This window comes from Sus scrofa, chromosome 1 (assembly GCF_000003025.6).
Source record: "Sus scrofa isolate TJ Tabasco breed Duroc chromosome 1, Sscrofa11.1, whole genome shotgun sequence".
NCBI classification, from domain to species: Eukaryota; Metazoa; Chordata; class Mammalia; order Artiodactyla; family Suidae; genus Sus; species Sus scrofa.
In genome coordinates, this window is record NC_010443.5 from 18,376,931 (window position 1) to 18,394,991 (window position 18,061).

Consider the following 18,061-nt stretch of genomic DNA (forward strand, 5'->3'; position numbering starts at 1 on the left):
ATCTTATATAACAAAATCTTTCTAGCTCCTCATCTTCACAGCTATTGGGCTCATTGTTTTTATTTTTTCAAGTCAATCTCTTGAATACAGGAAAATCCTATATCTACAATCAAATTGAAGTATTTGACTACATCACAAAATATCTGGCTCAGCTATTTCTACATATATGTTAACATCTTTATTTACATTTTAGTAAAAACATCATGCTCAGTCTAAAATTAGAGTATTTCCAAAAATGTAAACTACAGATATTTATATTTCATATTAGAATAATAAAAACCTATGTAAAAGCTTACTGGAATTCACTTTCCATCCTCAAAATCAGTTATCACCTTAATCTAGGAAGTGATTTAAAGTTAGGAGGTGTTTAACTACATCTAGCACGTTAGTGGCAGTGCATGCGTAAAAGAATAGTGCTTCCTGTGTGAAATTTTGAAAAAGCATTTGTTTGTTAATACATGAATGTGTATATTGGGTTAAATTTCGGACTGTTTATGAGATATTTAAAGAACAGACCCTGCTAGTCCATAAGGGCGCCATGTAAACAAAGAGAAATCCAGTCATAGTACATTAACTTCCACATCTAAAAAAATGACAAATTCAGTGTTAGGAAAGAGGCATTAGGTAAACTGGGAAAGGATAGGGGGAAATCAAGTTTTTATTTCCAAGCTTCATTAATCTAATTAGCATCTTTTAAAAAATAACAACAATGGGTGGAATATATGAATCAGTCATAGCCCATTTTCACACAGATTCAATCGATCTCAAAGATAAAAAATAACAGAAAACTAAAACAGCCAAATGAAATCCGATAGGTTGATCTCATATAAATGTATTTAACACTCAATTTCCTTAAAATCAGATGACATTATATCCCTCTCAAAATATTTTCTAAAATGCAATATTAAATATTTCTGAAAGAATTCAGAGTTTTTCCATCAAATACCCATAAGTATAATGTACACAGACTAACAAATAATATCCATACAACATCTGAAGGAAAATCAGTTTGGTACGTCTAAAGATACTGTTTCAGAATCAGATGATGAAGAGAACTCTCTAGACTCCACTACTCTGATTTGATTATGTTATTCTAGGTCTTCAGGACCAGTGCATATAAAACTTGAATGTGCACATCACCTGGGGATCTTGTTAAGTCAGATTCTGCACTTCTAACAGGCTCCCAGGATATGGTGATGCTGCTGGTCTGTAGATTGAGCATCAAGGTCCCTAGACTAAAAGCAACTTCAGGATAGGAAACAAAACTAATTCATCAAACCCAGTATGCAGATACAGTAAGTCCACAACAAACATTTCTTAAATAAGTTTCAGAAAGTTTGTAAAATGTAGAAGTGTTAAGTATAGTGGTTAGGACTAGATTTGGAATCAGACCAAATACTGAGTTTGAATCTAATTCACTCAACCACCAGGTGTGTGACTTTAGGCCAATCACTTTGCCCCGCTAAACCTCACATTTCATCATCTATAAAACAGGGATAGATAATAATACCAGTTTCATAGTTATGAAGATTATATAAGATGACATAAGCAAAACATTAAGCATAATACCTGACACACAGTATGGATTTGATGTTAGTTATTGTTTATCAATAAACAAATGAAATAATACTTTTTTTCATAAACTGTAAAATGTTGTACAGATGAGCTATTAATATACTTGTAAACAATCAGTATTTCTTTTCTTTCTTTCTTTTTTTTTTTTTTTGTCTTTTTGCTATTTCTTGGGCCGCTCCTGCGGCATATGGAGGTTCCCAGGCTAGGGGTCCAATCGGAGCTGTAGCCACTGGCCTACACCAGAGCCACAGCAACGTGGGATCCGAGCCGCGTCTGCAACCTAATCCACAGCTCACGGCAACGCCGGATCATTAACCCACTGAGCAAGGGCAGGGACCGAACCCGCAACCTCATGGTTCCTAGTCGGATTCATTAACCACTGCGCCACGATGGGAACTCCAATCAGTATTTCTTTATCCTAATTCTATGGTAATATTACAATGAACTAAAACAAGAAAATGGAGAAAATTTTTAGGACATTAGTACAGAATGGCATGCACAACTACTCAACTTCAAGGTTTATTTCAAAAACTAAATATATAAACATAACAAAGAAGAGAAATAATCTGAGAAATTTACATTTTATGTGGAAGGGGAGAAAAGATTTCATTTCTTGGCAGTTCTTATTGTATAATTTGTATTTATGTCTTCAAGTTTCACAACCCTTCCCCTATAGTCTCAAACCAGTGATACTAAACCCATCCAATGAATTCATCATTTCTGATACTGAACTTTTCAGTACTAGTATTTCATTTTAGTCATTATATAGTTTTAATTTTCTTTGCTGATATTCTCCATCTGTTCATTCACTACAACCATTTTCCCTTCAGTACTTGAACATGTTAAAACAGCCACTTTAAAATTCTTGGCTGCTAATTTCAACATCGAGGCCATCTTGAGGTTGTTTCTACTGATTTTAAAAATTCTTCATTATGGATTATATTTTCTTTTCATTTTGAATCTTTATCTCACATACCTAGGAACTTGTGACTGAACGTGGAAACAGTGGGTAATATGTTGGCATCTGGATTAAATTATTGTCAACCTTAACAGGTGTAAGTTTTGTTTTGCCATGCAGAACAAATTACTGGTGGATCCTTTTTGTTTTATGAGGCTTGGTTTCATTCCTTGTTAAAATGGGTCCACTTCAGTTAGAACTTTGTTCTAGGTATGGCTCTCACGCTAAGAAGTGGCCTTTCTGGGACATCAGCAGAATGACTGAGGTGCTCAGCAAGGTCTCACTTGATCTGTTCCTAGCATCACATGACCTCTGCTATTGCTGGGAAGCTCTCAGCCCCACAGCACGTGGTTGCCACTAGGCCTAGTGGAGTCTTGATCAGCTCAGGGGAGGACCAGCCCCGACCTCCGATCCAGCACTGGATCTCCACAGATTTCTGGGAATTTCCCTTGCAGAGTTCCTTCCTTTCTAATGCTCTGCCTCACAAATTCCAGTCACTTCAGCAGCCCAGAACTCCAATTTCTGCCTCTGTAGTTTAGTGAGACTGCCAGTCTGGCTGGGTATACTCACTCTGCACTGCAACAGCAAAGTATTCTCCAGCAGAGAGCTGGAGAGACTGTGCGGCTCACCTCATTTTTTTTTTTTAACTCTTGGACTGCTCAATGCCTGGAAGTAAGAGGCTCGTACTTCAGCTAGTTTTACTGTAGTTTTCTATGAGAGGTGAAGTTTCCAACTTAAGATCTCATGTTGAAATTCAGGCTAAATGCTTTTTTATCTTTCAATCTTTGTGGCTACTTCTGAGGAATATCCTTGTTTTCAGGTCTGTTTGGTCAACCTCTTGGTGGCAGGTGCAGAGGAGGCAGATCTCTGAAGAACCTCTCGTCAGTCCTCCTGGCTTATACACTCACTCTACTCTGGGTATGATTTTGTGAGAAAGCAGTTGCAGACCATATCCAGCATTTTCTGAAGCATGGACTTTTAATTCTTGGGTGTCTCAGAAGCACTCCTCAACAAATTCCCTTGCTGGCTGATTGTCACACTAAAAAAGAAACTTCTGCTCATCCTTTGCAAGTTATTGAACTTCTACTGAGGCTTTCAAACTGAAAACATGAGATCTGAATGAGCTCTTGGAGGACAAACTGTTCTTCTGTTCTTCAGCTGTGTATTCTTCAACTCTTTCCCCTGTACCTAGTGTCTTCTTTGCTCTTAAATCCTTTGTCACTAGAAAGTATAAGCTAGCTCTCTTTTTCCATGCCTTTGTCCACAGCAGAAACAACGGGAATCACAGTAAAGAATTTTCTTCAATCTGAAGAAAACTGGAGCCAGGGATGTATCTTAGCAGGCTGTTAATCTGAGTCTTTACTTCCTCTTCTTATAAACCTGAATGAGGATATCAAGCTGGCTGGCTGAATGAGCAGTACAGAGCTGCATTTGCTTGCCAAGAATAATGAAGTCATACCTGATCACACCAATCATGTCTGCAATGGTAATTTCAATACCAAGGAAAGATGCATGTTCAAGAGGAGCAAATCTCAAGGCAAGGAGACTGCTTGGATCATTATACCAAGATGAGTTTCATCATTGTTGATGCTTTTTAGTTCTTTGTGACTGCAGAGATCTTTGTAAATGTTTTTCAGTTACAGAGATTCCTATCGCTTCTCTGAAATTAAACAGACGTTTTGCAATTTTCCTTTAGTTCCACCTTGCTTCCCCCCACCTGCAACATGTGGAAGCTGCTGGGCCAGGGATCGAACTCATACCATAGCTGTAACCAGAGCCACAGAAGTGACACCTCTGGATCCTTAACCCACTGAGCCACAAGAGAACTCCCTAAGGATAGTTTCTTAAAGGAAAATAGAACTATAACTTCTGTTTTTCAGGGTATGAGTTTTATATTAAGCAGTGTACCAACAAAAGGTAAAATGACTTCTCATGACAGTATGAAGATGCCAAAAAAGCAAACTGATCTTTGTTTATATTGAGAGAGGTTCAATAATAAGAATAAAGTGACAATACTATTTTTCTTGCCACTTGCAGAGGTCGAATGCAACTCTTTTCAAGAATAATGTTCAAATGCATGTATATTAAATAAAAGCAATCAGAATTTTTTAAAAAAGACAAAAATCAGCTTGTAGTATAGATATAGCAAGAAATCCAAGGGGTGAAGTGAGACCAAGAATTAGAAACTTTATCACACATTATTTTAATAGTCATTTGAACAATAATGTCAATTTCTATCTTCCATGATAAAATATAAATTCTATGAATTTGGGGAACAGAATTTATTTTGCAAAATACTACACCTATGTATGTATCTAGCACTTAAGGTGTGTCCAGTAGACACGACAATGAATGAAAATACAAATAAACAAAAACTGGAGCCCCTGCTATGGCGTAACTGGACCGGCAATGCCTTGGGAGCTGCAGGGACGCAGGCTTGATCCCTGGCCCAGCACAGTGGGTTAGGGATCCAGCGTTGCTGCAGCTGTGGCTCTGCTCTGATCCCTGGCTCGGTAGCTGCATATGCCGCAGTGTGGCCAAAAACGACCAAAAAACCAAACAAAAAAAAAAAACCAACAAAAATTGTCACTGGGATTTTTAGTAAGAAGTTGAACTTCTTCACAAATTGAAATAAAGAGAAAAAGAAGACAAATATAGGCTTATTAATCAAAAAGAGAACTTCTGGAAATATAGAACACACATCCATTGCCTAAAATGAAGGAGGAATTTTGAAGAGATATTACTACCTGTCTGGCAAAGATCTGGCTATGACAAGTTCTCTTAATTCTTGAACTCCTAGAGCTTTTGTCTTCCAATATTTTTCCTATCTCTATTTTCCACAGACTCATAAAATTTAATGTTTAAGACATCACCAAAATTAAAAATATCTCAGAGCATTTTCTAGAGAATAGAAGGTATTGCATAAGGTCAACATAATAAATTTTATGGGCTGAATTGTTCCCCCCAAACTTGTACACTGAAGCCCTTACCCCCGGGACCTCTGAATGGGACCTCTTTGGAGACAGGGCTTCAAAGAGGTGATTTAGGTTGAAATGAGGCCACTTAGTGGGGGCCCTAATCCAATCTGATTGGCACATGTAAGAGGAAGAAATCTGGACACACAGAAACACCAAGGATGTGCCCAGAAGAGTGTCTCTCTAGGCCTGTGCCTAGAAGACAGACAAGGTGAGGACACGGCAAGAAGGTAGCCATTTGCAAGCCAAGGAGAGAGACCTTAGAAGGAAAAATTTTCCTTATTTTCCTATGGCAACCCCAGCAAATAAACAGGTAAGTAATGACAGAAAATAAACTGCCACGTTAATAGTCTGTTCAAACAATAGCTGACAAATATTATTTCAGTAGTGTAACTTTAATTTGGACTGGTTTTCTTTACGTTAGGAAGCAAACAGCAAGTTATCTCTACAAAGATCATTGTATATCCTCCTAATGGAAGAAAAAGATTCTTTATATAGAGAGACACATATATAGTAAGTAGTGGTATAGAAAACACAAACAGGCTTTGCTGAGCAGACTTTATTATGAAATTTGACAGAAAATACACTCAGAAATAGAATTAAAGTTTGAATATACAATATGTCATACTCTTCAGATTTTAGCCATCCTGAAAAAGAAAAAGAATTCATTTAGAGGAACTACAATTTGTATAATGGTTTTAAAGTACTTGCTTGTAAAATTTAGTTTTTGACAAATTAAGGGTAATAATCTCTTTTCAAAGTAGAAAACATTAACGTTACCTGTAAAAACGGTATTACTGCAAACTTGACTCATCTTCTCTTTCAAGAAGAGCTTCTATTCTTTCGACGGCCAAATTGCGGATTAAATATACAGATGAACTTCTATAGATGCAACAGCCACATTTTGGATTGAATATTGGGGAATATAAACTAGAAATATCACTACTAGTTTGAGCTTTATAATGAATTAGAATAATTAAAAATTTTAAAAGTCTCCTTAATTTCATACATACCTTTTCAAATTCATATGGTAAATTCCAGATAAACCTCTGAGAATTTTTTTTTTTTTTTTGGTCTTTTGTCTTTTTAGGGCCATACCCATGGCATATGGAGGTTTCCAGGCTAGGGATCGAATTGGAGCTATAGCTGCTAGCCTACACCACAACCACAACCACATGGGATCCAAGCCGTGTCTGCAACCTACACCACAGCTCACTGCAATTCCAGATCCTTAACCCACTGAGCAAGGCCAGGGATCAAACCCACATTCTCACAGATACTAGTTGGGTTCATTAACCATTGAGCCACGATGGGAACTCCTGAGAACTTATTTTTAAATTGTTAAGTATGAAAGAATTGGGAAGACAACACAAGAGATGATATAACATGAAAGACGGGACATGCTATAGTATAGTCAAGAGAGCTGGATTCTGATCTTGACTAAGTCATTTCCAGGGGATATGACTTTGGACATACCATTTTAACTTGAGGCCCAAATTCTCTTGAAAAATATAGGGGCTTGAGCAGCTTTAAAACTGTAGGATTTAATGAGTTTAGTGATTTAGAATATGATTCAGAACACACGAGTTCTGTTGGAACAGTCTAGCACAAAAAAAGGAATCATTGGGATTTATGTGTAGAAGAACTCATGAAAATAGCACTTGGATATTAACTTCATTCAAAATGACTTAAAAAATTACTTCAGTTTTGCTAAGAAAGAAAATTAATTATTCCCTAAGTAACTACTCATTCATAAATTTGAGAGATTAAAAGGGCTTTGGAGGTATTATCCTTATATTAACAAATACCATATGAAAAATATCTAGTATAATATCTAGAATTTAGGAGGTGTTCATTAAATAGAGCTATTATTATTTGTATTTGTTGTGGCACAGCATTAAGTCATCCTACTCTTGAATCTTTTTCTTTAATCTCCAGTGTTATTTCGTACTCATAGCTTCATGTAATCAATTTGATAATCATTTCTTCTATATGAAAATTAGTAATAAAATGGGATATGGGCAGGGTTGTAGACGATAGAATCCAGCTAGAAATCTACTTTCAGAATAAAACATAACCAAAATGAAATAGAATCTTTAGAGAAGTTTAATCATGTAATGTCAACATCTATCAAACATGCTAACATCTGGAAATATTGTATTCATAAGTATATGATGAAAAATTTGTTTTAATAGTTTAATCAAGATATCTATTTTAGGACTATTTTTATACAAACAAAGGAATACAAAGCTTTACATAATATTTCTGAAGTTTTATAAAATGTTAATAATGAACAAATACAAAATTGATAAACAATCTTCCTTTCTAAATGATTTACAGATACTAACTAACTATAGAAATAGTTACTGATTTTGGAAATGCTGGCCATTAAGATTTTACTAACAATAAAAAGATTTTACTAACAAAAATGAATCGTAAGGTATGAACAGGCAAAACAAATCACTAAGTATATTACATGCATGTAACTTTCTTTAGGGATGCTTCAATTGCATTATACTCTGCTATATTTTTGCTGTTAAATTTAAAAGACTAAAGTTATATATTCTTAGGCATGTACCAGGAAGTCATCATCAGTATCATTTACCTGAGTTAGCTGTCAGTCAGGAAAGAAACAAGGAAGCCAGGCTTTGGGAAGATGGGTTAGGGAACTCGACTGTCCACTCTAGCTACTTTCACCTGAGTCTGCTCTTTGAGGAAGGCAGACTTCCAGACACTGTTAATGTTATGTTTGGGTTATTGGTACCAAGGCGGTATCCAGGACCTAGCACATGTACAGAACTGAATATGAGCCATCTTTTTTCCAGGTTGCCATGTACACAGAAGAGGGTCATAACTAGATTATCTAGTTACAAATCACACAATAGATTTGCCTTTGAACACTTATAGCCTTCAATAAACTGTCTTAAGACACAATGCCCTTTGCTAAAGAGGGCAAACTGGAGCTGGACCACCTGTAAATTGTGGCTCTGACATTCGCCAGCTGTGTAACCAAAAGACAGACATCTTACACTCTAACTCTTAGTGTCCTTGTCTGTAAAACAGGGAAATAAAAACAAAGAGCTAATTGAGGCTAATGAGTGGATTAAATTAAGAAACAATTAATAGCAGTTGGTACAGTGTGCCAGAAGACCTATAATTGTTAAGTATATTATTAAAAAAATATTGTTACTGTCTCAGCCATCTCAGCTGCACTGTAGGGCAGCCAAAAAAAAAAAAAAAAAGGAGTTCCCGTCGTGGCGCAGTGGTTAATGAATCCGACTAGGAACCATGAGGTTGCGGGTTCGGTCCCTGCCCTTGCTCAGTGGGTTAACGATCCGGCGTTGCCGTGAGCTGTGGTGTAGGTTGCAGACGCGGCTCGGATCCCGCGTTGCTGTGGCTCTGGCGTAGGCCGGTGGCTACAGCTCCGATTCAACCCCTAGCCTGGGAACCTCCATATGCCGCGGAAGCGGCCCAAGAAACAGCAGCAACAACAACAAGACAAAAGACAAAAAAAAAAAAAAAAAAAAAAAAAGTTGATTTTCCAGGCTGGGTTAGATTGTTAAAGTGAACATTACATCCTGTACATCCCCTGGTCCTGCCCTCTCCAATATGACACAAGTGGCAGTTACTGTCAAAGAACAGGTGCAATGCAGGGACAAAATTTCACAGCCAAAACATTCTGTCAGCTTTCAACACAGGGTAGTTCTTTTACCAGTGCCAACCTGGGAGAGTCTACGCTTAAATCTTATGCTTTCTCTGATTAGGCCACTGCATAACTGCCGAAGTGGAAGCAATAAACCTCTGTAGATATAGAGCAAGGGGATACTTTCATGAGGTTTAGGATACTGCAGAGCAGGCAAGGGACTGGATGGCAGGGAACATAGTGGGCTCAGAAGGATCAATGAGTCCTAGCACATTTGATGCCATTAAGCTTCAAATGGAAAACATTTTTTGGGGGGTCTGCACCCATGGCATATGGAGGTTCCCGGCTAGGGGTCAAATTGGAACTGTAGCCGCTGGCCTAGGTCATAGCTCACGGCAACGCCACATCCTTAACCCACTGATCGAACCTGCTTCCTCAAGGATACTAGTCAGATTCATTTCCGCTGAGCCATGACAGGAACTCCCGGAAAACAAATCTTGACAGAGAGGTCTTTGGGAGATTCTATGATTTTTTCCCAATGTTTCACTGACATTTATGTTTTTCAAGAGCATATTTTATGCTAAATCTTATTACAAAAGTAGACACTAATGTAGAGAGATAAACTGTTAACTTTTTTTAAACTGCAAAAACTTTACAATCTAAAATGGTACAGTCTCCATCTGAATGAAGAAAAATTTGAGTTTTCTGTCTATCTACCTTGGGATATATATTGCGATTAAAAAACTACCAATTACAAAATAAATAAGTCATAGGGATGTAATGTATAGCACAGGGACTATAGTCACTAATATTGTAATAACTCTGTATGGTGCATAATGTATAAATATATTGAATCATTATGTTGTACAACTGAAACATAATATTGTAATTCAATTGCACATCAATAAAATAATACTGAAAGATTACAACTGAAAACAAAATTCTACATAAAAATGAGATATAACAGTGGTTTCTGGAGATGAAAGATAATTATAGGTAACTGTATAACTAACAAAGTTTGAAAAGTTAAGTAAATTAAACATGTTTCCAGAAAATATAGCTATAGAAACTGGCATGACAAAAAGAAAAACTGGCTGGTAAACTTCTTGCTTTCTTTGTTATCAAGAACTATTCTTCCAATAATATTCTCAGTCCTAAGAAATTTATTAATTGAAATCTTTCAAAAATTCAAACTCAGATATTCCATGTTACATATTCTATTCGTAACAGAAAAAGATGGAAATGAAAAGTGAGTCAACATATTTAACAGAGCAAACACAACCCCAGGGTCAAAAATCAAACAGTTACATTATTAAAAAATTTGAGAGGTATAAAGTAACTTTCACACAATGTAAAATTCCTACATACTTAAAATTTGCAAGTTCTTTGAAAAATTATATATAAGAAAGCCCCTTCTATTTTTTTACATTAAACCACCCAGCCAGCTCAGTTGGTAGAGCAAAGGACTCAATATTTTATGTTATATGACAGAAAAACAAACAAACAAACAAAAAACAAACAAACAAAAAAACCCTTCAAGTACTATTCAGATAGTATACCTAAAAAGGAAATTGGCTGGAAAAAGAATTATGCTATAGTGCTCATAGATAATGAATGTGATTTAACTATTACCAAATGATTCACTGAAAAACCACAAAGAGATAATTGATTCTCTATAAATGAAGAGCCCTTTGCCCAAGAATAAACCACCTCATTTTAAAAAAATGACCAGAAGTGCTAAAGTCAGCCAATGTTAATATGACTAAACAGGGTTCAATTTACAACATGTGGAATATTTGAAATTTGATATTACTACATATTAAACCTTATTAGTTGAAAAATGGTAAAGCTATTCCAGCTGTCTAGACATTCATTTAATTTAATATAATTCAAGGAATATATATGGTAGAAGATTTTTTGGGGGAAATAAGTAATATATTAACAGTATAATAAAATTTTTGGATTTAAAGATTAAGTATATTCTCTTTCAATAAAATGGTGTTTCTCAGGCTTCAAAAAATCTTCAGACAATATTCAAATTTTTATGACTAAAAAACCCTAGTTTCTGTCCCTAAAGTTTAATTATATATTTTATCCCCAAATTTGAAACTTTGAAAATCTTGGAGTAGATAATTTCAAAGTATCATTCATTTTTACTTGAATATTCCCATTTAACCCAAGGGTAGGTAGCACAGATAATAGACTAAAAGTCTATCTTTTAAAGAACCATTTCCTTGAAATTTGGGAGCTTTATAATGTTAGGAGGAAAGAATAAAGGCAGGAAAAAATGCAAATAAAACTATAAAGAAAAAAATTTAAAAATCTGGGAGTACAGAAGTGTACCATTTATGCATAAATTGAACCCTGCTTTATTTTAAAGTAAAGCAAAAATAAAAACAGAACAATTCACACTGTTAAGTCAGAGGAAGAACAACCCCAATCAAACTGATTTTTTAATAATTTTGCCCCAATGAGTTTAGAAGAAACACAGCCCAAGAGATTATTGTTTAGCATAGGAATAACAAATTAATATATACAAAATGTAATGCATTAGATAATTTTCTGGTGTTGAGTTAGCATTGCATATAGCAAGGATTAGAAATAAAATAGAAATGTCTATTTCCTACCTATATCACTGGCTACCATCTTGGAAAACTTTCTGCTTTTGATTTTCACTGAAAATAATATTTTGATATAAAATGTCAAAATCTATTAAAAGTAAACTAAATGAATTAAATATAATTAAAAGAAAATACTTTAAAATAAGATACTATACCCTTTTCTATAAAATTATTCATTTTTTGTTCATCATCTGAATTGTGTGGTGATGAAGAACCTACACAGATGAAGACAACGGAAGGAACAGGCACATAGTCAGTCACAAACACTGAGTTGTCACAGGGAAAATACAAACAAAGTGATGGGAATAATCCCTACCACAAGTTCCCACATTACTGGCCACAAGAAAAAATGTCATGTATGAAGTTAATAATAATTCTTATAATATTACAGTAGGAAGAGCAATTACTAGTGCATTATCTTTCATGGTAGACCAATCTGAAGTACCAACTCTAATCTATAATAATTTTCTATAATTTATAACCATTTGGCAAAATTTCATTATATGTTACAAATTAGAGAATGGATAAATAAAAATACAAGGAGTTAACTGGTTCTGAAAGAAAATGTAGGAGTTGATGATATTAGTTAACTGACTAAGGCTTATCTAGCAGCACTTAGAATCTTATACAAGTACTACACCCCAGTAAAGTTTATTTTAGAGTTAGCTTTCTAGACACAAACTTCAAAATCATATATAAATTCTACTATTACCAAAGAGGTCTTTAAAATAGTGAGAATACCTATAAGTTTAGATATATTCAAATATTTATTTAATTTTTTTGAGTTAAGAAATATTTAATTTTATTTCAGCTATGAATTTTGGCAAGTTTAGCTAATATTTTCATAGTTAAGATTTTATTTGTCCTTTTTCCTTAAAAAGATGTTTCTAATTTCTCATCGTATTTCTTTAATTTCTAACATAAATCTTTTATTAAAAATGGAATCCTAAGTAGTATTCTAGCTGACTTTCATTAGAGTCAAACTACCCATTCTTTTTTTTTTTTTTTTTGGTCTTTTTAAGGCTGCACCCATGGCACATGGAGGTTCCCAGACTAGAGGTTGAATTGAAAGTATAGCTGCCAGCCTACAACACAGCTTAGGCAACACTGGATCCTTACCCCACAGAGCGAGGTCAGGGATTGAACTTGCATCCTCATGGATACCAGTCAGATTCCTTTCCGACCTATTCTTTATGACACATTTCAAATGACACCAAAACCATTAAAATGTGTACAATCTCTCCAGCTATTAATCACTTCTTCTTTGAATTCCTGTAAAAGTTTACCTGTTACTTCTGTTACGATGTTAATCACCTGTATACTCATACTTTAAGCTTACACATCTAACCTTTCCCACTGGACTGAGAAGCTGGGACCCCATATAATTGATTTTTGCACCCCTCTGCACTCTTGGGGCACTCTGCATGTAGGAATCTCTATAAGTAAACATTTGCTGAGTGAATAAAGCTTTTCTGCTAAAAGTGAACATCAAGAACATTAAGTAAATAAAACGTTTTTCTGCGCTAATTTCATTTTTGTCTCAGTGAAAGTACTAAGCCTTAATAAGGTCAATATTTGACCTCCCCTTGCCCCGCAAAACTGTACTTTTCTTTCTTTGAAAATATTATTGTAGGCTCGTCTCAGACCGAGTAAAACCTGTCAATACTGGAACAATCCAATTACTTCTAATACAGTCTTATAAAAATTATTCTTCTAAAGCTATGTTATTTTTGCTAAATAGCATTTGTAGATCTTCATAAATCCTATAGCAAAAAAATTCACCTCAGTGACAATGAACTCAGTAATTTTTTAGGAATAGATACAGGTAGACTCAATTTTCATATAAATATAATTCAGATTTAAAGGAGATAATGGTTATGAGAAGATGTTATATATATTTTAAAATATTCACCTCTGATACTATATAAACATGAATGTATAAATATTTATTAATACTTGCTTTGATATATTTCATATCAGAGTAAAAGCAAGATAGCATATCTAAACACAAACATTAAATTATAAAAATGTTCAATACTTATAGCATAAAAATAGGCAACATAAAACTGTAAATATAAAGTAATATTTATTTTTCCACTAATTGAAAATGTCTACTATTGGTTGCCATAACTTCTGTGATTGTTCATGAAAAAGTTCCAAAAATGTTTTTAGTATTTTCTACTTGAATATATTTTACAAAAATTACTATGATAAACACAGAAAATACAGACAGCTTTTGTTTTTTTCCTAGGTTAAATGGGAACTCCTGAGGGCACCATTTATCTCATGGTATATGGCTCTGGGTTTTCTTCAATTTAAATGTACATATACATATATGTATATACAAATACATACACATACACAAATTTTGGATGCAATTCTAAAAAAAATCCCAACACTGCTAAACTGCTCAGTGAATCTGAGTTCTTTGAAACAAAAATCAAATGGAGACGGCAGAAATAATTTTCTATGTTAATTCAGGATGGTAGAAATAATTTTCTATTTTAGAGCGACTGCTGGTTTATTTAATAATAAACTGAAAGGGAAAACTTATATTCATAATGTGGATTTTCTCAGGATGGTTTTTTTTTTTTTTTCCTTTTGTCTTTTTTAGGGCCACACCAGCAGCATATGGAGACTCCCAGGCTAGGGGTCTAATCTGAACTATAGCTGCTGGCTTACACCACAGCCACAGCAATGCAGGATCTGAGCTGCGTCTATGACCTTACACCATGGCTCATGGTAACGCTGGATCCTTAACCCACTAAGTGAGGCCAGGGATCAAACCCGCAACCTCATGGTTCCTAGTCGGATTCGTTTCCACTGTGCCATGACAGGAACTCCAGGATGATTTGTGAATAGAGATTTGATATTAGTTGGCTAAACTATTGAGATCACAAATCTTGGTTATGGGATATAAAAGCTTTTCAAAAAAAGTTTCTTTTCACTTATATGTATTATTTCAAGTGAGTACATTGGTTCTGATACAGGGCACATAGCTACTCTTCATTTCCATAACAGAGGTCTTCTTAGTATGTATGAGGGATTCAGTCGAACTCCCACATTTTTTTTTTCTTCTATACATTTTTTTTTCTTCTATACATTTTTTTTCTTCTTTCATAATTATGAACACTGTTCTCTACCAACTATTTCCAGAACTTTCATTGTAGTTTCTATGATACTTCTTAGTACTTATGCATGACTGACATCCACCTCCTTCTATGTAAAACATGTTTTAGGTACAACTACTGTCTACTAAAGTTTGGTTTGTTTTTTGTAAAAGCAGCCTTTCCTGATATGCATGAATGAATATGCAGATAATTCTATCTTTCAGAGCATAATCAAAGACTAAACTAAATAAGCTAGAGTTTATGTCTAAAGAATTTGTGCATTATCGATGATTTTTACTTTGCATTTCAAACTCACCTAATAAAATGCCTAGTGTCATATCAATTTCTGCATGTTAAAACTATATTGTCTTTTACGTGGATGAAAGAGCACAGTATATTTGAAAATGTTGAACAATGTCTGAATTTCTCTGGTACAAAGAGAGAATCTGGAGGGGTTTTACCTCTATGCACTTTTTATATTTATCTCCTTATATTTAAATATATACTAATCTACAATAACCTCAGGTTGGGTTATTCCAAAATGCTAGATATACACACCTATTGAAAGTCTGACTTAAGATGAAAAGGAGTATTAATCTATTTGGGCTGAATCTTGTTAAGACACATTTGGTGGTCGTTTAATATATTAAAAGATTATATACCACATGTCCAAGTTATCCAATTTGGCTTATGGATTTAACATACTGACAAATTCATTCACACTGCCATTGACGAAGGTGAGAAGAGAAGAATAGTACTATATACAGTTGGAGGAAGATCAGCAATAATAAAGAGATATAATATTTTGAATTATACTCAGAAATAAGTCTTGTCCTGAGGGATGGGAAAGACACATATATTGCTCCATATTATTTGTTCAATATTATTCTACCAATGTTCAGCCTTAATATTAGGTGCTGGGATGTGAGTGATACGAGTGATTCCTATAATGTTTTATTACCAGTACTTATTAGTGTGATGAATGAACTTACATATTAAACTTAAATATAAAGAAAACCAGAAGGTGCATATATTTTAAGAAAAGAAATGACTGACTTGAGCAATATAGGAAAAATGTGATTTTCAAAAGAAAACATGATAAAAGCTTTTATAGTCCTTGATCTGATAAAATGCTAAACTGAAATATGAGGGAATAAAGTAAAATGCACTGCTTAATTTTCCCCATTCTTAAAATTATTCCTGAGGTAGGAGAAGTACCTATGGAAGGATCAAATCTGTCTAAGACAGTGCTGCTTTATGCTAAGAACAATCTTTCCAGTAGAAAGCTGATGAAAATTTCCAACCCACATGATTTTATAAAATGGCAGTTAAAAATATGAAGTCAACCCTGTTAAATTTTAGCAAAGTTTCAATCCACTAAAAAATAAATAAATTCGGGATCCTCTTAATCTTTAGACCCAAAAAATAATGTTCCTCTGAAACATTAATATATATTATAGGTTACAGAAGACCGATAATATAGAGAAGAAAAGACAAATGCTTCAATACAGGTGTAAAATTATATCACATATTACTTTGATCAAAAACAAATATAACTAGTCTACACTTATTCTAACTGCCCACAGTTACCATTAAATACTAAGTGTTAAAAATCTTTCATAACACTTAAATGGATATTATTCAAGGATTAGAGCACTATTCTACCAAATGATTCCAGGCACGCCGAGAGCAAAGATAAGATTGTAAATAACTAAAACCTTTGATCTAGTGCTAAGAAGTAAAATATACTTTCCTGAAAAAAAAAGCTAAGTAAATAGTTACACTACTTTTAACAGGTAATAGCTGTGAATTTTTATCTAGTGCATTTCATTTCACTTATGCAAAGAATATAGTTATGACTTTTAAAATGAATATGTGACACAAAAGTTCCTTTAAGGTGTATTTAAAATGCTTATCTATAAAAAACTGACATGCTATATTGTTTTTCTTTTTGTAGAATTTATAATTTTTAATAAAATAAAAACCGAGTTACCAGAAGTCGGAGATTTGCAGCGGTCCTCTGGGACTACAGTCCCTTCACTAATATCGCAGAGACCTGCTAAAAAACAAAAGCAAAACTAAGTCATACCACATGTTTATATAAGTGCAGTTTTATTTTCTATTTATAGTACTCATTTAATGACAGTCCATTTAAAAAAAAACCCAGGAGATTAACAGACTATGCTGGCATCGACGTCAGTATGATCATCAGTTTTGAGGTAAGAATAGAGGACCATTTTGATATATTTTTTTAGTTATTATTTTTATTATAGTTTATTTACATTGTTCTGTCAATTTCTGCTTTACAGCAAAGTGACCCAGTCATACATACATGTATACATTCTTTTTCTCACAGTATCGTCCTTCATTTTTCGTCACAAGTGACTGGATATAGTTCCCTGTGCTATCCAGTAGGATCTCATTGCTTATCCACTCCAAATGCAATCGTTTGTATCTACTGACCCCAAACTCCCAGTCATCCTACTCCCTCCTGCTCCACCTCAGCAACCTCAAGTCTGTTCTCCATGTCCATTAGTTTCTTTTCTATAGATAGGTTCATTTGTGCCATATATTAGATTCCAGTATAAGTGACATCATAAGTGACATCATGATATCAACTCAAGAGCAAAAAACCCAACAACTCAATTGAAAAATAGGCAGAAGACCTGAACAGACATTTCTCCAAAGAAGATACACAGATGGCCAACAGGCAAATGAAAAGATGCTCAACATCACTAACTGTGAGAGAAATGCAAATCAAAACTACAATGAGGTACCACCTCATGAGGTTTAAGGAAAGAAGCCATTTCCAAAACAAAAAAGTTAAAGGTGAAGCAGCAAGTCCCTGATGTAGAAGCTATAGCAAGTTATCCAGAAGATCTGGCTAATAAGATAATTAATGAAGGTGGCTATACCAGACAACAAACAGATTTTCAATATAGATGAAGTTTGCCTTCTATTGGAAGAAAATGCCATCTAGGACTTTCATAGCTGGAGAGAAGTCAAATACCTGGATTTAAAGATTCAAGGGCAGGCTGACTTTCTTGTTAGGAGCTAAGTGGCTGATGACTTGACACTGAAGCCAAACGCTCATTTACATTCTGAAAATCCTAGGGCCCACAGAAAGTATGCTAAATCTACTCTGCCTGTGCTCTATAAATGGAACAACAAAGCCTAGA

General features: G+C 34.5%; 1 protein-coding gene across 3 annotated transcripts in view; it reads right to left on the reverse strand.

The window, feature by feature from the left end:
* Window positions 1-18,061, reverse strand: part of STXBP5 (syntaxin binding protein 5) — a 168,925-nt gene that overhangs the window by 33,105 nt on the left and 117,759 nt on the right. Inside the window, exons 19-21 of one of the 3 annotated variants that reach the window (XM_003480238.4) lie at window positions 16,876-16,941; window positions 11,928-11,987; window positions 11,779-11,826 (exon numbers count right to left, since the gene is read on the reverse strand). In XM_003480238.4, coding sequence (XP_003480286.1) covers window positions 11,779-11,826; window positions 11,928-11,987; window positions 16,876-16,941 — 174 coding nt within the window. The remainder of the gene's footprint in view (window positions 1-11,778; window positions 11,827-11,927; window positions 11,988-16,875; window positions 16,942-18,061) is intronic. The other 2 variants (XM_021072127.1, XM_003480237.4) reach the window with 2 other exon arrangements.